The 26,454-nt window shown below is 40.6% G+C and overlaps 1 protein-coding gene across 6 annotated transcripts in view; it reads right to left on the reverse strand.

Moving 5' to 3' along the window:
* Positions 1-26,454, reverse strand: part of LOC120913610 (kelch-like protein 13) — a 114,185-nt gene that overhangs the window by 38,281 nt on the left and 49,450 nt on the right. For 5 of the 6 annotated variants that reach the window (XM_040323685.1, XM_040323684.1, XM_040323683.1 and 2 more), the window contains 3 exons: positions 11,979-12,120; positions 8,107-8,239; positions 2,981-3,177 (listed from right to left, as the gene is read on the reverse strand). In XM_040323685.1, coding sequence (XP_040179619.1) covers positions 2,981-3,177; positions 8,107-8,239; positions 11,979-12,120 — 472 coding nt within the window. Of the gene's footprint in view, positions 1-2,980; positions 3,178-8,106; positions 8,240-11,978; positions 12,121-17,018; positions 17,173-26,454 lie in introns of those variants that run through there. The other variant, XM_040323686.1, reaches the window with a different exon arrangement.

The following is a 26,454-nucleotide window of genomic DNA, read 5'->3' on the forward strand; positions in this document are numbered from 1 at the left end:
TCAAGTCGCCAGGACCCTATTTCTAGTCGCCATGGCGACCTGGCGCCCGGGATTTGTCGAGCCCTGGTATACACAACCATTTTCATCCTATTCCGGCCACGTGATCCAGCTCCCTTGTGTCAGCCAGCAGCTTCTGCAGGTGGGAGAGCCAACATTGGCTAGGAAAAATGGAAGACATTACAGATCCCAGGCATTACCAGCCATCGTCAAAAACACTCTTTCCTCTCCCCTGCAGCTGCCACTGACCTAGGGTCATGTGACAAGACAGGTGTGGGCTGAAAATAGGCAAGCACGTGCTGCAGTTGGGTCTGTCAATAAAGTGAACCTACTGCATTGTCCTGCAAGGGCAAAACACTGGTTTGTTTGAAAATGAATCAGATAGTATAGACGTTACCAGTCGCAGATGTTCCCAAAGAATGACTATAGAAATTGGTTCCATCTCTAGAAAGTTATTTAACACATCTGCTCTGAAACTAGCAGCACCAGCAGGCCTCAATCCTAAAATGTGAGCCTCTGCTGTGACAACTAGCACATCCTGAACCAGGTTTTCCCTAATAAAACACTTTGAATAAATGCAAACTTCTGGAGCTGGTCTTATTACTTGGATTTTATCCAGCTTTAAAAACAAAGTCCTTAAATTAAAAAAAATATATGTCATTTGATTATACTTGTTTGCATTTTCCTCAACAGGTATGTATTGCATTTTAAAAGAAAATATGAACTCCCCTAAATACAACTCTTAAATAAAACCCATTTGTCTAACAGCAAAACTACAGGGGGAAGTAACCACCTTTCCTGGACAAGAGTCACTAAGAAACAAAACTTGCACTAGGAAAAATAATGCAATGCAACACCACAATATCTTTGCGTAATCTCAAAATCCTGTGTCGCTCTGCAATTGTGATCGACAGACACTCACTAGCTTAAACTGCCTCTTTTTTAACAAAGATCGGCTAATAGAGCTCTTAGCTGCAGTATTTCAGTTAGGATATACAAATCCTCTGCTTTCTCCATAGCATTTGTATCATAAGATCACAGAGAAAGGAAGTGGCATACTTTGTTTACAAGGGAATGGCATACTTTGTATGATATAGCTAAAGTCCAGTGTTTATTTTTTTTTTTAAAAGTAGGAATAGTCACAAGCAATCACATGAAACAGATAGCATAACATGCAAGTTATTACACAGGCTGACTCTGAACTCCTACTGTTCACAGTGCCCAAGCCAGCTGCCCTACTTCTCAGCGCATTTTCCCGATTCTCTGTCTTGCATCCAATCGCTTCTTGACCGCCATCCGACGCATTTCATCAAAATTGATCAAACTCAACTGACAGAGCCCTATTGTGTTAATGTGTTTCTCAAGCACCAACCATTGTTTGTGTTATTTGGGGGGGTGCAAAATAGGTTTTTACAACACAGGTATAATAAAAGTACTCAAGGGTAGGTACATTTATTGCCACCACAAGCAAACTTGAAGACAGCTCATTGATTTACCCTAGGATTAGCGTCTCTGATCAGACTCGCAGCACAGGTCAATTTCAAGACATTTCTCCTGTAAGACATGCACGGATGGCTAAAAGGTGATGCTAGGGAGTTGTACCTAGTGCTGTTCAACTGGTTTAAACTGCATTACATAGCACTACTGCACACAGCAGGCTGTGCCAGCGACAAGTGCATTTTAAATCTATGAAAAGGATCAGTGCAGCTTCTTTTAAGCAGCATCCAATTCAGGGGTAATGTGAGCAATGTCCACAGTTGCCCATGCAAGTACATTTAAACCTTCACTTTCTATGTCAAACATTGCACTCATTAAATAATTTGAACACAGGCTTCAGTGTACCATACAGTAATACTACAGAGAAAAAAATAAATCCACACCTGACTTACAAACAGATGAAAGAAATCAACATTAAAAATTGTAAAGATAATTAACAAGGGAAAATGGGTTAAATTAATATGCAAGCTTAATTACGTACTACTCTGTTGCCAAACTGAATATCAATTGTATTGAAGTTTTTAGAGTTTTGCACCTTTGGGACAGCCGCAAGCTTTCCTGCATGTTTAGATGAGATGCAATCACAAACATTTCAGTACTCAAGGAAGCCTGTGGCGATCTATGCCCGGAAGTGGGAGCAAATACCCGGATTAGACAAGTATCTGTTCCCCCTCGAAAGGTGCCAAATGTGACACCAAAGGGGGGGGGGGGATTCGGAAAAACAGAAGTTCCATTTTTGAGTGCAACTCCGCTTTAAGCAAGGTATACATGGTTTTTTTTTGCATTGCATTGCAATACATGTAGAACATGTAGAATAAGAATCCCCACGTTAGCAGCAATAGCTTGCTATAAAAACAAGTAGCAACACTTCCTCAGTTTCTCATGTGTTGTATATATGAAGCTCCTTGGACCTGCACATTAATTTCTCCATTTCTACTACACGGTGCAGGGATGCCTGAAGTTGCTGTGTATTACTTACTGTGCTCTTAGCAAGCATGGAAAGCATGGTGGTGTGTTTTTGGGATCTACCTAGAGGACACTAGGTGTATATACTCTCTCTCCATACACACACACACACACACTCCTACAGTGTCCTTGTTAGCCAAGCACAAATTATTTGAGTCAATTTGCTTTAGAGAGCTAAACTGAGCCCCTTAAACAACAAATGATTGCCATGTCTGACTCTGGAGGAGCTGAAAACACACACACACACACTATATATATATATATATATATATATATATATATATATATATATATATATATATATATATATATATATATATATATATATATATATATATATATATATATATATATATATATATATATATATATATATATATATATATATATATATAAAAACATGCAAGAGTGAGAGAATTTGTAAAGAACATACTTTCTGACCAATAAATTAAGCCCACCGTTCCACATAAGTGTGTATACAACACTGATCTGAATATATAAAAAACAAAAGGGCTCTTACCCCAGATATAAGAAACACTTTGCAGAAGTCCAGCACAGGCAGTATTTGTAAAAAGCTTGCAGCCTCCAGTGTATCTTGAAGATTATCCATATTCAGGGAAAGTTTTGCAGTGTAAATGAAATCAATAATTTTCTTTAATCCAATTTTGTTCACGCCGTGTAATTTAATGCACATTAAGTCTTGTTCCTTCATTCCACCTAGACCAAGAAATCAGTCTCTATTTTAATTATCCTTAAGATACACAAGTTTTAAAAAAATTGCACCACTTTAGATGCCTTTTGTACACAGCCGACACTTGAATATGCATATGCTGTTAAACAAAATTCTAGTGTTAATTATTTAGGGATTAAAAACAGCTATGTGCCATTTTTTTGTGCAAGGATTACATTCACAGATTGCAGGTGCAATAGGCATTATTTTTTTAGACACTGTACATGATTAAATCAAGCTGTGCTGAAAAATTGTATCATTTTGACTAAATGTAACATATTCCCCATCAGTTATCCTCCGATACATTTCCACCCCACACTGGACCCATTTCTCAAACCTGGAATTTAAAGATATATATGCTGTGGATTTTGCACTGGGAAAAACACAGTGCGACATTTATCACTGTAAGGCCTCATGCCCACTGATGTTTTAAAAAACGGGCTGTAAAGCTAGTAGAGACGCCAGGAAAAAAGCAGCGTTTTTAAAAACGCGAATTTTCCCACGTTTTGCATTGAATTCAATGCACGTTTTGCTGCGCTAGTTTTCAGCCGCGTTTTTCTCGCTCTATTCAAAATCAATGGTTCCCTATGGGAGCCCATTGATTTGAATAGAGGTCGCACCAGAAATCGGATCCAGATGATCCGACTTGCGGGGCGACTCATGTGCGGAGAATCTTGAAGGAGAACCCCCGCGAAAAATAAAAACATTTTTTTGCGTGAGGTTCCACCACAGGAGGATGCCAGTCCCTTCGGTCTAGTATAGATTAGAGGTCGACCGATATGGGTTTTTCTCTGGCCGATGCCGATATTTAGAAATCGGGGCTGTGTGACACTCTCTCTCCATACAGTTTCACATGGTGCTGCAGAGAGAGAGAGAAGCTCAGATTCATGGTGATGTTGGAGGTGGGCGGGACCCGAGGTGGGCGGGCCCCAGCAGCTATCCAGCCAATGATCTCATCCCATTGGTTGGTGTTGGACAGCCGAGTCCCGCCCACCGCGGGTCCTGCCCACCCTGACATCATACCGTGCCAATGACAGCTTCCTTCTCTCTCTCGCTCCTTAGTGTTTCACACAGACGGCGCTGCTCTGCAGACAGTGTGGAGAAGGGAGGAGGAAGCCCATGTAGCTGTGTGAAACTCTCTCTCTCTCTCTCTCTCTCTCCATACAGTTTCACATGGTGCTGCAGAGAGAGAGGCTCAGATTCATTGTGATGTTGGATGTGGGCGGGACCCAGGGTGGGCGGGCCCCAGCAGTTATCCAGCCAATGATCTCATCCCATTTGCTGGTGTTGGACAGCTGAATCCCGCCCACCCCGACATCAGACCGTGCCAATGACAGCTCCCTTCTCTCTCTCCTTAGAGTTTCACAAACACGGCGCTGCTCTGCAGACAGTGTGGAGAAGGGAGGAGGAACCCCATTGTTCCTTCTCCACACTCTGCTGGAGAAGATGACGATCGATTGATTGATCGAAACGCGTCGGGATTTATGCTGACTCTACTGCTATATCGTTACATGCTTGCCATGACTACTGAAATGTGAGTGCAATGTTTTATCTCTTGATGTCAAGTAAAGAATTTTAAACGTTATTACGCTATGTACGCATTTGTTTTTCCTTTCCTACCTGTTACACTCTGAGCCTCCGGACTTCCTGTAAGTGCCCACGGTCTTCATTGGCTATTCCTGGAATCATCGTTTACAGTCTACCATCTACTGTATATGGAGAGGATCCCTATAGAATGTTATCCTTTGTCTACTACCTTAACGGTTGGGAGTCTGGATACCGTCGCCTTATAAGCCTATATGACTCATTAAGTATATGAGTATTTGGGTCTACGCTTTCCGGTAAGCCTCCCATCTTCACTTTGGTGGTGGATCTGCTATCAATTCTCAATCTATTTTCCACATTAGTCATGTTTGTTTGGACTTTCTGGATTCGGAATCATTATTGAGACTTATCCTTCACTCATGAATTTCATTCATGTACTTTATCACCATTTATGAACTTTGATCACTTGGTGTTATTTTTATACAACCATTTACATCGTTATATCTATTCACACATATTTTTAGCGCTACAATTTTAGTTTTTTTGTTATTTTATTTGCAGAATTGATCCGATTCTGTGGTGTTGGCTGCCATTTATATGTTTAGTAAGGTAGCGCGGTGATATATGCACCATTGTATATACTTTTGACACAATAAAGTCTGGATCCACCAGGTGCCTGGACTGGCATGAGCCGCTGAGAGATTGAGCGACTGAGCCGGCCGCCCCCCACCCCTCCACAGCCCAGCGCTCCAGTGAGCAAGGAGGGGGGAAAAGCAGAGAGCTGTGACTGACAGTCTACAGACCTCTGCTCATGGAGCTCTGAAAACCGAGCGATTGGCGGTGTTCAATCGCTCAGTTCTCAGTGCAGAGGCTTCGGGGGACCGATGGATGCTGCATCCATCTACTATGAATCTGACAAAACTAAAAAAAAAAAACTAAAAAAAAAAAAAAAAAAAAAAAAAAGGGACTTCTCCTTTAATCCGGCCATAGACGATTAGAATCTTGTCTGGTTTAGCAGATTTGATCCATGTATGGGCAGGCAGAGTGTATCCAAGTCGATCCATTGGTACAACCAGCATGTCAGATTTTCGGCACGCAATTATTGCTAGCGGCTATAGCCACTAGCAATAATCATTCCGTTCTCCAGAAAAGCATGACTTCCCCCCCGCCGGGAGAACACAACAGCTCCACAGGAGGGATTCCTCCATTAACACTAGGGCCGAAACAACTAATCGATTAATCGATTGTGAAATAAATCGATTACAATTTTCATAATCTATTAATCGGCCAGTAACATAATGGGGTTAAAAAAAACTAAAATTAGCCCTTTATAGTACAAAAAAGCAAAATCGCTACTGTAAATATTACTTTCACTGTCCCACAGTTCTTTTTGTACTTATTTTTGTTTTTTTAACCCCATTATGTTACTAAACATCTCAGGCCTGGGTCACACCTCTGTTTTTTGGTGCTTTTTGCAGAATCACTACAGTTCATTTACATGTTTTCCTATGGGACACGTTCACATCCATGATTTTTTTTTCAGCTGCTGTGTATTTGGAAAGGGCAAGGACTTTTTAAACGCAAAACTGCTATTTTTTTTTTTTTTTGGTTCAATATACTTCAATGGAGAAGCTGTAGAAAAGCATGTAATGTGTTTTTTTGCGGCAATTTGTGTTTTGTAATCTGCCAAACAAATTGGCCCAAAAATAAAATAAAAATGCAATTTTTTTTTTTAAGGCCATTATTCGATTAATCGAAACAATAAATCGGCCAACTAATCGATTATGAAAAATAATAATAATCGTTAGTTGCAGCCCTAATTAACACTGACTCGTATCATCTATGGCAGGCCTTATGCTCCATGCACACTAGTTTTTTTTTTTTTAAGCTCTTAGAAGCCATTATGAGCATATTTTTCTGCTCCTGGAAGCAAAAAGTTTTATCCTATGTGTTCCTGCACACCATTTTATAATAGAAACGTTTTTTCAAGCTTCAGCAGCTAGGAGCAGAAAAAAAAAAAAAAAAATTGTAGTTTTTGGGAGGGTTTCCTCAGAAACACCCAAAAAAAAAAAATAAAAGCCAAAAACGCTAACAGCTTTTTTTCTTCACGTACTATAAAGCCGCTAAAAAAAAAAAATACCAAACGTTCCTAAAAACGCTACTACAAGCTGGCAAAAAAACAAAAACGCTATCAGCGTTTTCCATCCAGCTTTTTTTTCTAGCGTTATTGAGCTTATAAAAAAATGCTAGTGTCCAACAAAGTAAATGACTACAGTAAAAGCTCTGGACCTCAATTTGCAACTCCCAAGATGAATGCTGCTTGGGCAACCAATCAAATTTAAAATCTCCAGTGGCAAAAACAGGGTTCTATTTACATTTGCATTAATCACAGGCTTTTACGGTGTTCAAGTCCTACTTGTCGGTCTTAAGTGCAGATCAAACAGGAGCGGAATCTGGCTTGCCGTCATTAGGGTTTTTTAAATCATGAGCGCAGAATTCCCAAACGTAAAGCATCTGAATAAGACATGTTTCAATACCTTGGGAACATACTGCACTCAGCAAAACAATCATAGTTATACACTTCAGGATTGATGCTGAAGGGTAAAACTGAACTCTGAATGCCTGTCGACAAGCTTTTGTTTTGTTCAAACGGTTTTGCATTGATATTTAAGTCTATGAGAATGCAAAACCTGTTTGAAGCAGGTAAAATGGAGGTTAGAAAAAGGTCAACTGCAAGTGCAAATGTCAAGGAATTCTGAATAATCTGAAGTATCTCAAACTGATGCCATTGACACAAGCTCATAGTCTGTTAAGACTCTAGGTATAGACAAGCACGCCCAGAGACAGCCCTAGCATGATCATGCTACAAAAGTTTGTTTTAAATTTAGCTTGGCTAAAATTGGAAGCCTACTGATGTCATATTCATATTATCAAACACCAGCCATGTAAAATGCTGAAGTCACATTTCTGTTGAAGATGCAAATTTGCTATAAAGTTGGAATAGCAGCGCCAAGATGCCAACTAACATTGTTTTAAAAGACAAAAAGGATTTTTTTTTTGTCAAAATGAAAAAGGTGCTACTAGCTGCTGCAACACAAAGTTCTACTACCCATATGGCTCACTTAACTGGCAAAATTATTTAAACCCAAAATAGTGAAGAAATGATATTTCTCACAAAATATTTATTTTATTTTTGGTTTTAAAAATCAACACACTCTTATACCTTTAGCTCGCTTGCGTCCACTAGAACATGCATCTGCTTTGTCATATCAAGAGTGTGTCCCAGGGAGAACTTGGTCAGCCGTCTAATATTTAACACATACAACAACTTGGTGAAGAGCATTGTTGATGGATACAGCAAGATAAATTACCTGTAAACATGGCTTTGAAGTAATCGCTTGAGGAAGCCATCATGGCTCGATGAACTGGAAAAATTTCTTCGCCATCACCTGGCACAAGTGTAACGTCACAGAGCAATCCTTCTATTCGTAACTGGTCAAAACCCTGAAACACACACAATGGAAAAAGATAAATAGATCCTGGAGCAAAATTGTCATCTGCATGACAGAACAAAAGCACATATGGTCTTTGCCAACAAACTAAAATAACCAACATTATTATAACCCTGGAGAGCAAACATTCAAAATGCTGACTCAAAAGAAGAATTAGACACAAAACTCATGCATTAGTCACAAGTCCAATCTAAGTAAGCCTGTGGATATCTGGAGCTTTTCTTCCTCTTATCCATTCTATTTGTTAATAGGAAAAATGTAATAAGAAAAATCAATATTAACTAATCTTCCTTCTCGCCCAACTGCCCTGCCCCTTAGTATCCACTGAGGGCACTATGTGACAAAGTCGGCCAAAGTTTTTTGGCCATACTTATGGGGATCACAGGAGTGCACTTAGTTCCTCATTCTTGTGCCCCAGATTCAGCCAACCGCATCAGAGCCGATCCAACCTCTGCAGGGACCCCCGACAATGTTGGTAACCACCCAAGATGTCTGACCGGCGGCTGGCTCAGCCTCCTACAACACAGCGCTGTAAGCTTGAGACAGCCACTCCCACACCCTCCAAAGCTTAGCGCTCCAGCGACTGACAGCCACCAGCGGTCTTTGAATATGCACCTCTCAGTGTGCAGTCAGCAGAGGACAGCTGCAGCAGAGGACAGCTGCAGCAGAGGACAGCTGCAGCAGAGGACAGCTGCAGCAGAGGACAGCTGCAGCAGAGGACAGCTGCAGCAGAGGACAGCTGCAGCAGAGGACAGCTGCAGCAGAGGACAGCTGCAGCAGAGGACAGCTGCAGCACTGGACAGCTGCAGCACTGGACAGCTGCAGCACTGGACAGCTGCAGCACTGGATATATGCTGCAGCCATCTAGGTGATCATCTATGTTTGTTTATTGTAAACGCATACTTCTTTCTATACCTCAGGGGTTACACATTCAGCGATATGCCATATGACGCCAACAATTCAATGGTTTCAAAACGAAAGCAAGTTCTACTTGCTTATTACTTCAGCAACAACTGCTGTAATCCCTGGCATCTTATATGAGGTAAAACATTTGAGTGTTTTTGCCATCTTGTTTATAGTGTTCTAGTCCACTAGAGGAGAATTTGACCGTATAACCGTGAAGCATGTTACACAATTTAACACCTGTTCTAACTTATGGAAACAGTAATGCAAATCATTCACAAAATTTCTAAAATGTACAATTTACAAATATGAAAAAAGCAAATTGGAGGCTGACCACTTCAGTAGCTATTCACAACTACTCCCCATGTAATCACTCAGCAGCAATTACCTGCGAATGGTATGCATCCAGGAACAATTATTCACAGGTAATCGCTCGATAAGCAATTGCATGCAAGAAGCCGCAAACAGCTGAAGAAACGGTCAACGTGCCACTGCTTTTAATATAGTGCTTCCATCACAGCCAATCTCTGGCAACCCCACCGGATCAATGGCTAACCGCCTTATTTGCAAGTCTGAATGGGGCAAAACCTGAGAAATTGTTTAAGAAATACAGGTTATAATGGACAGACAGACAGACAGACAGAATCAAGGCATGTGGCTTAACCCAAAAAAATCCACAAGGCATTTTCAAATATCTGTGAGCCTGGATTCCAAGTAAGCATGATAGGTCTAGACTGAAGGCTGTGCTTATCCCACCCCAAGCAGAGCAAGGTGCTGGGTAGCATTAGAATTTACATTCAACTAAATAATGCTTGGTCCTTGCTACAGAGAGGTAAATTAATACATTTAAACTAGCCACAAAAATAGCCTGTTACACTTTTTATGCTTACCTATGGGTACAACTTGCACAGGGAGGTTTACAACCTCTTTAACCCAGGAATTACATTTGGAATACTATTTTTAACCCAATTGTTTTCTCGAATGTAGAGTAGAGCCTTCTGCTGTATTCTAAAAGCCAGACAGTCAAAAGCACCTGAAGATTGTTTTCATTTTCTTGCACACATTAAAATTTGCATTTTCAGCTATAAAATGACTTGCCACCAGAACATTATATATGTTCTGGAAGCAGAAGTCCTGTAGACTAAAAAAAAAAAAAAAAAAATTTTGATTTTTTTTTTCTATCCTCTGTATTGTTTGCACAACAGTTTATCAAATCTATGCTGTCAGGATAAAAAATACACTAAGGGCCAGTTCACACCAAATGCACTTTTCTCTGCACCAAATGCATGCACAGTGGGGTAGATTCACGAACGATTTACGCCATAGATACGCCGCGTAAATACAAAGCTACGCCGGCGTATCTAGTTTCTGTATTCAGAAAGCTAGATACGCCGACATTAGCCTAAGATACGACTGGCATAAGTCTCTTACGCCGTCGTATCTTAGGGTGCATTCTCACGCTGGCCGCTAGGTGGCGCTCCCCTAGTTGTCAGCGTAGAGTATGCAAATGACCTACTTACGCCGATTCACAAACGTACGTGCGCCCGGCGTTAGTTTTTTAAGTCGTTTGCGTTAAGGCTTGTTCGGCGTTACGTTGCTCCTGCTATTAGGTGTCGCAGCCAATGTTAAGTATGGACGTCGTTCCCGCTTCGAAATTTGAATTTTTAATGTCGTTTGCGCAAGTCGTTCGCGAATAGGGCAGGATGTAATTTACGTTCACATCGAAACCAATACGTCGTTACGCCGTACTTGGAAGCAATGCACACTGGGATATATGTACACGGACGGCGCATGCGGCGTCCGTACAAAACGTCAATCACGTCAGGTCATCCTTAATTTAAATAAAACACGCCCCCCTTCCACATTTGAATTACGCGCGCTTACGCCGGCCCCTTTTACGCTACCCTGCCGCGACTTACGGAGCAAGTGCTTTGTGAATACAGCACTTGCTCCTGTAAGTTACGGCGGCGTAGCGTAAATACGATATGCTGCGCCGCCGTAACATTGCGCGCCCGTACGTGTATCTACCCCAGTGTTTTTCAATGCATTCCAATGGCTCTAGTTCACACTATGCAGTCTGCACTGGAAACTGACCAGAAACGAACTGCATGGTGTGAACTAGAGCTATTGGAATACATGGAAAACACTGTGCATGCCTTTTTATTGCAGAAAAAAGCACACAGAACTGTACGGAACTGCATTTGGTGTGAACTGGCCCTAAAAAAAAAAAAAAAAAAAAAAAACACCACACACACACTTTGACATTTTTGTACCTAAAGAAAGGAGATCGTGTAGAATAAATAGCTACCAAAAAAACGGCATAAGCCCATAAAAATGGAAAATAATTAGGGTATTTTAAAATTATCAATAAGTGACACTGTAAAATGCCTTTACAGCGCATTATAGAGTAAACTGTAAAATTATTACTTTCCCCCCTTTAACTGTATTGCCATTACAATAGGGGGAACACACCTCCCTCACTGTAAAGGTGATCACTTTTACATGACAGTCAGGAGTGGGCTAAACAGAACACATACAAACTCATGGCTGCTACTTGCATGCTCATGCAACCATGAGATTGTGTTACACGTTTCACCCCATATTTAAATTTTAATAGCTCTGGCATATGCAACACAGTCACATTTAAGAAATTTAAATTTTTAACGTAAAAAAAAAATCTTGAAAACTGCACTAAGAAAAAAAAAAAAGTAAAAATGGTATTGCCAATTTACATTACGGTTTTATTTCAGACATTTAAAAAATATTAGGAGGTGCAGGTGGCATTTTTGTTAATAGGTTTCCATATAATACTTCGGAAGATCACCTACCTGTAACACCACTGAGCTATGAGTATTGCTGGTGAAGAAGCGAGTGGTGCCTGCCTTTGAAGACTGAAGGTGAGCAGACACACCCATATCGTTGTTCCCAAGAGAGACTTTCAAATGAGGGTCTTCCTCTTCTACCAAAGATCTGAAATATAAGGGGAAATGCAACTACATTTTACACATCGGAAAAAAAATGCGCATGGAAAAAAAACAAAAAAACAAAAAACACAGATTGCTACATGCAATAAAAAACAAAAACCACAAGTGTGTAATTCATCAGTGTAAATTATCACTTGTTAACATTTTTTTAAAACCCAAAAAGGTTAGCACTGAGGGGGGGGGGGGGGAGGGAGGATATGCGGGGGCAACAATGTATCCCAAAGCACAATACACCAAGACATCCTCTCTGTACAAAGACTGCAAGGTATGCAACACAGATTGCTAAAGTGCTGTAGATGTTATGCCAATCCAATACACGAAAACAATTACTAGGCAAATTACAGCCAGACAACTGTTCTACCTACTGAGGCAAAGACAGGAGGCGTCACACATAGGATATTCATGTACATTTATCATTCAGCAGTAGGAATGAAAAACAAAAAAAAACCCTTAGAGCCAGTTCACAGCCAGTGGGGCAGCATGACTTTGGGAGGCAACTTGAACACGACTTGAATATGAATCACAACGTGACATACAACACAACTTGAAGACGCTTCCAGTAGGGGGAACTCAATGCCAAATTTAAAATAAAAAAACGGTATGGGTTCTCCTCTAGGAGCATACCAGGCCCTTGGGTCTGGTATGGATTTCAAGGGGAACCCCCTACGCCAAAAAAACAGCATGGGGGTTCGCCCCAAATCCATACCGTTATCCGAGCACGCAGACAGGTCGGTCAGGAAGGGGGGTGGGGATGGGCGAGCGCCCCCCCTCCTGAACTGTACCAGGCGGTATGCCCTCAACATGGGGGGTGCTTTGGGGCAGGGGGGCACCCTGTGGCCCCCCCACCCCAAAGCACCTTGTCCCCATGTTGATTGGGACAAGGGCCTCTTCCCGACATACCTGGCCGTTGGTTGTCGGTCTGAGGGCTTATCAGAATCTGGGAGCCCCCTTTAATAAGGGGGCCCCCAGATCCCGGCCCCCACCCTATGTGAATGAGTATGGGGTACATCCTGCAAAGTTGCCTCACTGTGAACGGGGATCCGACTTGGAGGCGACTTCCATTGAAATCAATGGATACATGTCGCCTACAAGTCGGATTGAAGTAGTACAGGAAACTTTTCTTAAGTCGGAGCGACTTCAGTAGTGTACATTAAGACGGCTCCCATTCACTTTTATTCATTTTCTCGACCGCACGACTTGGGACGACTTGGGGCGTCTGGAAGTCGGATCCCAGGTCGCCCCAGTGTGAACCGGCTCTTAGGCTCCATGCGCACAGAAGCTGAAAATAAAAAAAAGCTTAAAAAAACGCCTGTAGCTTTGCAGGGAGCCTTTCAACTTTTTTAGCGTTTTTGCAATAGCGTTTATTAGCTTTTTTCAGTGTAGCGTTTTTTTAGCTATTTTTTTTTCTCAATGGAGCAAAAAAACGCAGATGCCAGCGTTTTTCGCCGTTTTGCAGCGTGTTTTTCCCGCCGAAAAACTGCACTATGAATGCAAATTTCAGGCATTCAGAAAAAATAAATAAACTCCAAAGCTCATTAACACTAAAAAATGCCCATGTGTGCATGGGCACATAGGCTAACAGAGTTCAGTTTATGGGCTTTTTAAAAAAACGCCAAAAAGCCAATAAACTGCAGTTTATCAGCTTCTGTGTGCATGGAGCCATACAATGGTCCCCATATACTAATATAGGGTTTTATCAACAACCTGGTTTTCAACATTCGTAGTACGAATATCTTTCGTAAAGTAGATTAGAGAATAAAAATGCAAGCTTCTGCTCAAGGCCAACAATAAGACAGTAGAATCGGTCTTCCTGTACGAGGTCTGGCCAGCTTTATGCTCCATTTTGATCCAGGCAGAGGGAACTTTTTTCTTTCATTATTATTTTATTTCGGGCAATACCCGAAATAATGAGGTGTACAGCGCACACTGAACCTGGACAGTGGGTATTCAGGTTCAGCACTTCTGAAAAAGGGTACAAGATACAGTCAGTCCGTAGTATTCAAACAAATGGCCATACAGCATTTTACACCTAAACATACTTACTGTGATCACCATTATAAGGATGACAAGCACAGTAAGATGCTTATGAAGATCAATATCCATCATCATGAGATCACAGTAAAGCTGTTTAGGTTTAAACGTATGCTGTATAGCTTTGCACTCTTTGCACTACAGAGTAACATTATCCCCTCCGTCACGCTAAGCAGGCAGCCTGTTGAACAAGGCCCATTCAACTGAATGGAGATGCCCTGCAACTGCATGCAATATAGCAGGTTGTATGGAGTTAAAAAAAGGTAATACAGTGTCTCCTCACTACCTGTTAAGAGCTCTCGCAAGGGCAATCCAGAATGCAGATAGCTCTTCAGAAAGCAATGCTAGTGTAAACTAGCCCTTAGGGCTTAGTCACACTAGCAGAATGAACTGAAGAGTGGATCTGACTTTATATCACTTTTCAGATAGTATTTCACAGGCAGTGAGGTAGTGTTGTATTGCCGCCTTACCCTACCGGCATAATATAATACCCATAATTCTTAACAGCAGCCCTGCTTAGTAGGATCATCAGTACAGCTTGAAACTACACGTTATTATATGAAATTAGGGTTGTGTCTCATCTTCCCAATGAGAAGAAGAAAAATAAAATAAAACAATTTGCCACTAGAAGTCTTTCACTGATCCGACTTCCATAAAACCTCAATCTATAGGGTTAGGATTCTATTACAATGACAGAAAAGTGGATCTTGCGTTTCATCAAAATATGCTCCCGGTTGTCACTTATCAAATAGAATGACAAAGGCCAAAAATACTTTGGAATTGTATTTATTGTTGGAATTGTATTTATTGTTGGAATTGTATTTATTGTTGTTAAAATACTAACATTTCTTAATGCACAATGAAGGCTGCATTCACACTATAACGCGGCGTATTTTGCCGCGACAAATTGCGGCGTATTGTACCGCGGCAAATGAGTCGTTAACCTTTTTTTTTTTTTTTTTTTACAAAACATTCATTAACATTGTTGTCTATGCCGAACGCCGAAAGCCGCCTGAAAAAAAGGGCCCGGGACTTGTTTTGAGCTTCAGGCGTACGGCGTTCGGCGTGGAGATGTGAACCATCTCCATAGACATCAATGTTAACTCACCCCTCCAGCGGCACGAGCGTCGGGCGTAAATACGCCAAGGTGTGAATGCAGCCGAAGAGTACTGGAGGGAAAAAAGCAAACAAAATACTTATTGGACAAAACAAAACCTTTTTTTCCTGTTAAATATCTTTTGAAAAGAAGGTTCATCTAAAAAACAGGTAATGTACTATTTTTGTTAGCCGCCATGCAAAGTTCTTTTGCGTTTTTTTAAACTAAATCACACAAAAACCAGAATGAAATGAAACAAAGTAACGTTTGTCTATACAAAATGTCAATCATCTGCCAAATTTTACATCCTTGTATCCCCACATTTTCTTACAGTCTGGGGTATGTATTAATTCTAAAAAAACACAAGAAGAATGTTAAAAATAAAGAAAAATGGTAAGATACAAAAAGTTCACATGAAGGACTGATGACCAGTACAAAAAAAGCAAAATAAAACAATTTGAATTATAGATTGAGTCCAACTTTGTGCGAACTATACTGCCATCGATATTCAAAAAGATACTCATGGCTTAAAAAAAAAAAAAACCTGTCCATGCATCACCCCTAGACTAGATATTGTGGAATTTATTGAAGATTTTTCAGTCAACCTATTATTGGCTCTCAACCCAGTCTACACATTGGCTTCCTTTTTTGGCCCTTTCCAATATTCCCTTTAAGCTACGCCATGCAAACAAATTTCACACGTACAAGTGTATGTTTATGCTTGTACTTATGCATTGTGAACTTCAATAAAAAAAAACGTATCAAACAAGAAAATAAAAAATTTCCAAGTGTACACACAATTCTGAACAACCAAAACCTTTAAACACTGCCACAGCTGCCATCGTGGAAGTAGCTAGCCAAGAGACCAGAAAGGGAAAAGAAATGTACAATGCACCTCGCCAATAATGGTGACCCGGAGTTCATAGCAATAGGATAATATACAGAGCCGATTTCACATGGGGCAACATTGCTGCTCTCTGCAAGCCAGGAATTTCATGCAATACAAAGTGCTATGGAGCATTTTTAGCAACCCATAAACCATGCAAAAATGCATAAAGAACAAAAGAAAAGAAAAAAAATGATCACGATTTTGTTTGTTTGCTTCAAGAATGTTTCAGTTCAGAAAAGACAAAAAACATTTTCCCTAAGGCCCCTCTCACACTGGGGTGTTTTTCAGGCGCTTTGGCATTTAAAAAAAGCATGTAAAGCGCCTGAAAGCCTCATCTGCAATCCCAATGTGAAAGACAGAGTGCTTTCAGAGCCCTTTCACACTGCCAGCGCCCGAAAAACGCTGGTAAAGCACTGCTAAAACCCTAACGTTTTACGGGGGGTTTTGCAGTGCCTCAGTGTGAAAGGGCAAGGCTTTTACAGCGATTTCAATTCATTTCAAATGGAGAGGGGCGTTTTTCGAGCGCTTTTTTCAGCGCCCAAAAGCTGCTCCAAAAGATGCTGCTTGCAGGACTCCGTGTGAAAGGGTCCATTGAGATGCATGGAGAGAGTTTTATGAGTGTTTTAATAGCGCTATTTTTAACACTAAAACGCTGTAAAAACACTTCAGTGTGAAAGGGGTCTAAAATGTAGCACAAAATTAGAAACGTACCAACCACAATAACAGCAGAAAGCATCTACAAATCCTAAGTGCTCTGCTCAGAAGGTTTTTTGCTTCTAAAAACGCATCTTTCAAAAGTATTCCTAACATGACTAAATGCAGCAAGTGAAATGTCCATGTACTTCAAGCGTTCTTTTGTCTTGTATACCTTGCATTAGAAGACATAGAAAAGACTTCGCCAAATACGATCCGCCAAGTATAGAAGTGTCTTACGAGTATGAAGTGATGGAGATGAAGACGAATTGACAGTAAATGTCAGGTAGCAGTATCTGACAAGTGTCACAGGAAACTTTCACCCAAGAACGAAAAGTACTCAGGAAGCCGCTATTTCCTTTGCAACTTCAGATGTGAAAGATAAGAGATGTGTATTGGCTGCAAACATCATGACATACACAAGATTGTCAAAAGTATTGGGACACCTGTCTTTACACGCACATGAACTTATGGCATCCCAGTCTTAGTGCGTAGGGTTCAATATTGAGTTGCCCCCCCCCCCCCCCTTTGCAGCTATAGCAGCTTCAACTCTTCTGGGAAGGCCGTCCACAAGGTTTAGGGGTGCGTCTATGGGAATGTTTGACAATTCTTCCAGAAGCACATTTGTGAGGTCCGGCGCTGATGTGGATGAGAAGGCCTGGCTCACAGTCTCTGCTTCTAATTCATCCCAAAAATGTGGATTATGACCCCAAGAACACCATTCCTACAGTCAAGCTCCCCGTGGTAACATTATGCTGTAAAAGTACAGGCTGACTTTGCCACATTAAAGGGGCCAATGGACGGGTCATGTATTGCAAAATCTTGGATGAGACCCTTCTTCCCTCATCCAAAACACTGAAGATGGGTCTTTCAGCATGACAATGACCCAAAACATACCCCCAAGGCAACAAAAGAGTGGCTTAAGTAGCACATTAAGGTCATTGAGTGGCCAATCCAGTCTCCAGAACGTATTCCTATAGGAAATTTATAGAGGGAGCTGAAACTTTGAGTTGCCAAGTGACAGCCAAGAAACCTTAAGGATTTAGAGAAGATTTATAAAGAGTGGACCAAAATCCCTCCTGAGAGGTGTGCAACCTAGTCACCAACTACAAGAAACGTCTTAACTCTGTGCTTGCCAACAAGAGTTTCTCCACAAAGTACAGTACCAAGTCATGTTTGCTTGGGGATCCAATACTTTTTACTCACTAAACTGCAACTCAATTTATAACATTTGAGTCATGTGTTATTCCTGGATTTTTGGTTGATATTTTTTCTCTATCATTTAAAATAGGCCTATGATAAAAATGATAAACTCTTCATTTCCTTGTAAGTGAGCAAACTTACAAAATCTGCAGGGGATCGCTTGGATTCGCCCTGAACCTTGAGAAGTATAGAAATAGATTGGCTTATTTTCCACTCAATAAAAAGATTTAAGCCAGCTCTACAAAATCAAAATCGTAATGCCTTTGCGATGCAACTATTCTTGTATCTTAGCAATGTAAGGTCAGAGGTTAAGATCTAGCCAAATAAGCGGAGTGATTCACTCGATATTGTCTGGGCTGTTTGGGAGAGACTTTATAATCAATCAGCTGCTGCACGTGCAGGGCTCTAATGGAGGAAAGTGGCGGGGTCTGCATCCCTTTAGACATGATTAACGTTTGGGAGTAGCTCGCCAAAAATTACATGTTTGTTGCAGAGGATGCCCGAAATCTGACTTGTATCTTAGTGCAAACGTCTCGCAAAAATAGAACACCAATCTCACAAGCAGGAAATTACATTACTGGGGGGCATTCCATACACTATCTGTGTATAAAACCCCTCCAGGTTGCCATATTTCTTTGCATTTTACAGAAAATTACAGCACTGAAGATTGAAAAGACAATTAAGAACATTCAAGTACAATATGACTTGTGTAGCAATTGCATTCTCCCCCACCCCTATGAAAATGGAGTTACCCTTTAATAGATTTTTTCCATCAAGCAGACTTTGGAAACCCTTACCGACTATTAAGCCTCTAAGAGGGGGTGGGGGGGAGAGAGTATTTGGAGTTGTCCCGTGTTCGGGAAATTGACTTCTGTCTGCATTCAACAGTGGGGTAGCTTATTTTTATTTATTTTTTATCTTTTAGGGCCAGTTCACACCAGACGCAGTTCCGTTCAGTTTCGTGTGCATTTTTCTGCACTAAAAATGCATGCAGTGTTTTCCCATGTATTCCAATGGCTCTAGTTCACACAATGCAGTCAGTTTCCGGTGCAGAAACTGACCGGAAACGGACTGCATGGTGTGAACTAGAGCCATTGGAATACATGGAAAACACTGTGCATGCATTTTGTGCAAAAAAAAAATAAAAAAAAAGACACAAAACTGAACAGAACTGCGTCTGGTGTGAAAGTTTTGTGGAACAAGACCACCCATGAGGCAAAGGGGATGGAGACATATCTGGTTCACCAGTTCCAATATTCGTCTCCAGTATATCTGAATCAGAGGCAGCACCACTATATACTGGACAATGTCCCCAATACTTTATTACATTTCCAGCATAATAAGCACTCCTGATTATCCCATTTATGTAAGCACACAGACCTGGTCAACAATTTGCACCAGAGGGATTTAATAATAATAATAATAATAATAATTTAAAAAAAGCACCAATTTCAATATTTTATTTATTACATCTAAAGAAATATTTGGATCCAAATCTCCACCCCATTCAACTATGCACAACAAATTCCCTGTGTAATCAACAGTGAGTAAAGGGTTAATACAGCTATGAGTGGGTTGGGCCCAAGCTTAGCATCAACAAAAATCTTTCTAAAGGATAAAGAGCCTCAAAAGAATGCAGAGGTTTTGGAAGACTTCTTATAAAATGATAGGATGTCATCAGTTTGTAATCCATTTCTTCCCAAAGTGCCAATTCAATGTTCTAGATGGACAGTATTACTAGCACTATTTTCCGAAAATCCAGCAAACCTAGCCCCCAAGAGTCCTTTTGACAATCCGTCATTGTTAACAATCATGGTTTCCAATTCAACCAGATATTAGCCCTTACTATAGGTCTTAAAGACCTAAAAAAATTATATATATATATATATATATATATATATATATATATATATATATATATATATATATATATATATATATATATATATATATATATATATATATATATATATATATATATATATATATATATATATATATATATATATATATATATATATATATATAATTGTAGGTAGGAGATTGGCAATAATATATATATATATATAGCCAAAGTAGTAAAAATATTTTACCTATTCTAGTACAACCTTAGCATGAAAAGCTAGGAAGGTGCCATCTTTCCAAAGCATAAGAAAACCTCTTAAGCAGGTTGGAAATTATAGGTGTAGAGATCAGAAGGATCACAAGCTAAAACAATCCGCCGATAGATAAGCTTTCCTTCCATATAAATGGAAATTGGTTTGTCTTCTTTCATCCCAAAGCCCAGGGTCTCAAATTATGTATTTTTTTTACTTTACAACTCAATAGGTGACTAATGCCTGGTACACACAATGAGATTATCGGACAAATTATTTATTTTTTTGCATGATAGTCTCAAAGTGGCAAAAATACTCACAACAGAATACAAATTTGGAAGTGATGCAATGTGTTGGAGTGCATTTGTAACGTATTTTCGGACAACTGTACTGATTAAAAAAAAAAAAAAAAAGAAATTGTACAATCTGGTATCGTACGAGAAAAAAAATGTTCATGCTTGTCCCATCAGATAATAATCAGATGACCAGTCGTGATCGGCGCTCGAAAGCTGAGTACCAGCGATCAGATTATTGCACGATTGTTTCGAAAGTGGTATTTGTCATATGATTTTCTGATTGTGTGTATGGGCCAAAAGGCCGGTACATTTCTGCAGGAGGGAGGGAAGACATATTTTAGGTTAGCTAATAAACAGAACATCCTCCTCAAATGTGGCTATTTAGGTTTCTTTTGGCCTTACGCTTATGCCCTTTATATTTTGGATTTCTTAAAACTTGTGGCTATAAAAAAAAAAAGTTGACAAGGGGTATCCCTGTCTAGTACCACTGCCCAATGAGAAGGCAGTGAAGAGCGAGCAATTGATTTTAATCCCAGTGAACGTCTGGCCATTTATTACTCCGTCAATTAGAGCTGCACGATTCAGGCTAAAATGTCAATCACGTTTTGCTTAGAAGATCAACATGGTGTAACATCTTTCACATTATCTCAAAAAAGTGGGCGAATATTACTTTAGTTGTCCCCCCCCCCCCCCCCAATTGCTTTGAAAGACCACTGCACAAATACAGTGTGACAACCACCTTTTTATTCTCTAGGGTGTATGCAAAAAAATAAAAATGTATAATATATATATATATATATATATATATATATATATATATATATATATATATATATATATATATATATATATATATATATATATATATATTCATATAATGTTTGTTTGGGGATTTTAAGTCATTTTCTATCAATTTTTTTTTTATAACTTGTAAGCAACATTGTCAAAAAAAAGGTTTTCGTTTGAAGATTGTGAGGGGGGTAGAATCGTGATCTGGATTCCTTAACAATTAATCCTGCAGTTCTACCGTCAATACAGAAAACACATCTCTTGACTGACGAGGCACCTGCTCACCTGTCCAAAAAAAATGCTCCACTAAACATACAACATATTTTTAAACTTAGAGACCCCCATCACTATCTCAAATTAGGCAACATACAAAAAAAAAGTGCGCAAAGGCGATAAAAAGCAGTAATACAAAGAACAAAATTGTAGCAATGCACAATTAAGAAATTAACTCAACCAAAAGGGCTAAATTTACAAGATTTGCAATATGGACTTGTGCCCTCTAATGCCACGTACACACAACCATTTTCATGACGAGAAAAATGCAATTTTTTTAATTAGTCGTTAACGGTCGTGTGTAGACTCCAGAGCATTTTGCCTCAATGACAAAAATGGGCATTAAAAATTTAGAACCTGCTCTATTTTTTCTTGTCGCCGTTTTTCTTGTCATGAAAAACAGTTCTGTGTAGGCTTTAACGTCGAAGGGGAAAAAACGCACATGCTCAGAAGTTATGAGACAAGAAATCTGCATAATCAGCCCAAAGGGTGGCACCATTCGAATGGAACTTCCCCTTTATAGTGCCGTTGTACGTGTTTTACGTCACCGCACTTCGCTCGAGCATTTTTTTTATCACGACCGTGTGTATGCAAGGCAGGCTTGAGAGGAATCACGTCAAGAAAAATTTTCTTTTTTTTCCATGACTTGAAAAATGGTTGTGTGTACGCAGCATAAGACTTTGTAAAAGAATGCGCTTTTTTTTAAAAAAACATAAAAATTAGGAAGATATAGCACAAACAGATGTCAAAGGAACGCATTATATGCAAAGGTCTTTAAAAAAAACAACACACCAGGGAAATTGTAGTGTGCAGATGGATCAAAAAAAAAAAAAGAATAATTTCAGTCTATACCAGGAGCACTACAGATTTCTGTCCAATAAACTTGCCGATGCAAGGGTTTGCCAGAGCATTCTTGGGGAGGTATGAAAATTTTCCACATACTTTCACCCTTTATTTCTGGGGTAAAAAACAAAAAACTTATTATGAAAATCGATGGGTATTCTGTATATCGTGGCACAGGTATTGATGTCACCGTCTCCCACCTCCCTACTAGTTCTGTTGCCGCCTCCGGAGGTCATAGGAGAAATCGATATATCTTCCTGTGTCGGGATCTAGGTGTGGCTTCTCATTGTTTTCTAGACCTATACAAACACATTGGTATGATACTTACATACTTAGGGCCCTTTCACACGGAGCGGATCCGTAATGATCCGCTCCGTGTGTCCGCTTTGCTCAGCGGGGATCCTCCGTAAAATCCCCGCTGAGCTGGCAGCCGACAGGGCGGTGCCCGCACACTGTGCAGGGACCGCCCTGTGTTTCCTCTGCTCTACCCTATGGGGGATCGGACGAACACGGACCGTATGTCCGTGTTCATCCGATCCGATCAGGCAGACGGAAGAAAAATAGGATTTCTTCCGTCTGCAAATGCGGATCTTTGCGGAGGCGGACAAATTACAGGTGTCAGCGGATGTTCATCCGCTGCCCCCTGTAATCACATAGGGACCCATGTATGTCCCGTTTTCATCCGCAAACGGACAGATGAAAATGCGGACATACGGTCCGCTAGTGTGAAAGGGCCCATACTGCCAAACATGAAATGGTGTTGCAACAAATTTGGAATATGGGGCAACTGTCAATGACTGCGTGTCATGTGACTAAGTGATGATATTGTCTAAATAGAAAAGCAAATTTGTTTAGAAGCAGAAGATCAACTGCATACAATTTAAATCACACAAAACTAAATTTAAAAAATGTACTTAAACATTAAAAAGGTAATGCAATGGGACAGGAAAGATGAGAGCTTACTAAGCAATCTCATGTCAAGTGCTTCAAGGTCAAAAAAACAACCAATTTTTTATTTTTAATTATTAAGTTCAAAGATTACTCCTCATACATTAGGTAATGTGTCCATGTGCATCTTTGAATGAACTTATCCTGAGAGCCGGTTCACACTAACGCGACCTGGGAGGGCGACTTGTGTCACCCCAAGTCACGCGACACGACAAATTACATGGAAGTGAATGAGAGCAGTCTTAATGTACACTACTGAAGTCGCTCCGACTTCAGAAAAGGTTCTTGTACTACTTCAAGGCGACTTCTAGGTGACTTGTACCCATTGATTTCAATGGAAGTCGCCTCCAAATCAGATCCCCTGTCTTAACTGAAGCAACTTTACAGGAAGAGAAACTAGTTTTCTCAGGCAAACCCCTCCCACAGAGCCGATTATTGTTTGATTGGCCACTGGCCAAGTCGCCTGTCCCTTTCAAAGTTGCGCCCAGAGTCGTGTTGCCCCTGTGTGAACCGGCACTGAGGGTTGCACAGACCTGAGCAGAGTATCAGGAAGATTATGAAAACCTATGCCAAATCTGAACGCTGAAGGATGTTAACATCTTGACTCTTGGAGGGGGTGTCCCTCCCCACAGCAAGGGTTAACTGTTCAGTTTGCTCAACTTATTCCCTGCTCCCCCAGCAAACGGCTCTCTCCTTTGGCATCTTCCCATAAAATGTAGGGCTGCTGGTCCTGCTTTGTTGCAGCTCTCGGACTTCATCTTATACCAGTGCTGGCGAACCTTGACACCCCAGATGTTTAACTACATTTCCCATGATGCTAAACTACACTGCCTGAACATCATGGGAAATGTGGTTCCAAAACATCTGGGGTTCCAAGGTCCGCCAGCACTGGTATAAGATGAAGTCCCAGAGCTGCAACAGGATTGGGCAGCAAAGGCCTTTTTTTTGGGGGATTGGTAAAACTTTACGTCTACAGCAGGCTTTAGGTCAAAACTTCAGGTACACTTGTGTATCAAAATATATCCTACCTGGCAAGTCCAAATTTTCTACACTGAAAGTTTCATCCTCAATTAGCTTCTTTAAATAACTACAACAACCTGCTTGGTTTGCTCCTTAGTCATTACAGTGCTCTTCCTGAAATTCTGAAAGTATTAGGTAGGTAGCTTTTGATGTAGCCAATCTTATTTTTATTTTATTTTTTCAAATCTTTTCTAGGGTTATAGAAAGTGAAGCGATACCACAACTACATAGGGGACTCCCCCAATACTACACAGTGCGTTCAGTGCGCTTCTAATATATTCCAGTATCTCAACAAAAACCCAAACATACAAGCATGGAGCAAGAGTATACAATCTCCCTCAACCCCAAAAAATTACGTTTCGTATCATGCGACACTGTATAGCCTGCTGATAGACTCTGTTCCTTCTATGGCCCCTTCCTGCAGCAGCTAGTGTCTAACACTCCCCTTTGTAGTCTTTCAGACTCCGCAAATTATGTAATTTCCTTCACCGTTCTGATGGTAGGTGGGATTGAATACAACCTAATTAGCAATGAATCCCACCAAGTCACACCTACAAGAAAAGTCCAAACCTCCCAAGTCCCGCCTCACAAAGCAGCATTATTCAAGAAGGAAACCCCTTCATACAGCCTGTGCTGAAAGCTAGCTGTGCTGCTGCTGGGCAAGTTGGCATGGATCACAAATAGACTTCAATTCTGCCCAGTTAAATACACTGACCAGTGTGAACAAAGAGAGTGCCACCCCCCAGAGCCTTCCTCTCTGAAGAGAATCATTTACATATGAAGGAAACATTTTCATAATGTCTTCCCATAGGCCACCTTCTGTAATCTTGCAGTAAACCATTATTCTTTAGCATGCTGCAAGGCAAGGAATGACAACGGGGGAGGTATGACAGATTTACACCTTTCACCACCCAAATGAAGGCCCAGAAACACCCACAGTAACCCTAGGACACACTCACAGCAAACCCTAAAACTGGTTAAAGCGACTCCCATAGCCTACTTTGAAGCTACATAGGCTCAAAGGATCATGGAATTTGCAGTATCCGGACTGGAAAAAGGAAACGGTTAGTCTGAGAAATCTGAAACGCAGCCAGGAGGAGGAGTGACATCACAGACACAGAAACCTGCTGTATACAGCTAAAGGAAATTACACAAACTGACAGCAGGGTTGTGATTCATTTACATATACAATGCGAAAAAGCTGGAGTTCTTCTTTAAGACCAAAGAGGGTGAAAGTAATCCTCCAAGAGTTATTTAATTGTGGAAGGAAACAGTATCCGAAAAACGTACAAACTGAATGCAGATGGTGCCCATGATGGTATGTTAGTACAGCACCCCAATATCTTAAAATGGTCATTATAAACCACCATCCAGACCCTGGAATAGGTTTCCATTTAGGTCGGGAGGTACCCGCTACTGCAGGCAATACAGACACTTCACTGAATTAAGTGTAGCTTTACTGTCTTCCCTCCCTTTATGAAAATGTTAACTACGGTTTTAATTCAATGCCCTCTCAAAGACTAACAAATTATGTGTCCGATTCCGGTTTAAAAAGTTTCATCATTGCCCCATTACAGTTGATCTTGCCTTAATTCTTCACACATTTCTCAATAGCTAAAAAGCTTTATACTTGTACCACTCCCATCTGCTCATTAGAGTATTAAAACTGCTTTTAACTGTAACTTTTCCTGGATCTCTAATGAGTGATACTTATGACCCCTGCAGAGTCCAAGCTGGTATGTTGTTAGACAGTAGAAAGGATGTGAATATCAGGAATATAACTAATAATGCAGAAATCAAACTTAGTTCACACTGGGCTGCGGGAGTAAAGCTGTGCAAAATCAGCTGAACTCGCATGATCTCACTCCGGCTGCAAGTCCCGATATCAGCAGCGATTACAGACATCTGTGCAGGTTTCTGAGGGCCGAGTGATACAATGAGCGGCTATGGCCGCTCGCTGTATCACAGGAGCGCGCCCGCAATTACTGATCACCATGCGAGCTCTCGCATGACTGTGGTGAGTAATTGCGGGGACCAGAGACAGCCACCGATGGACCCCAGAAGACGTGGATCGGGGCAACTCTGTGCAAAATGAACTGCACAGTGGAGGCAAGTATGACACAGAAGCCATCTTTCACCTTGG

The sequence above is a fragment of the Rana temporaria genome, chromosome 9, assembly GCF_905171775.1.
Source record: "Rana temporaria chromosome 9, aRanTem1.1, whole genome shotgun sequence".
Classification (NCBI taxonomy): Eukaryota; Metazoa; Chordata; class Amphibia; order Anura; family Ranidae; genus Rana; species Rana temporaria.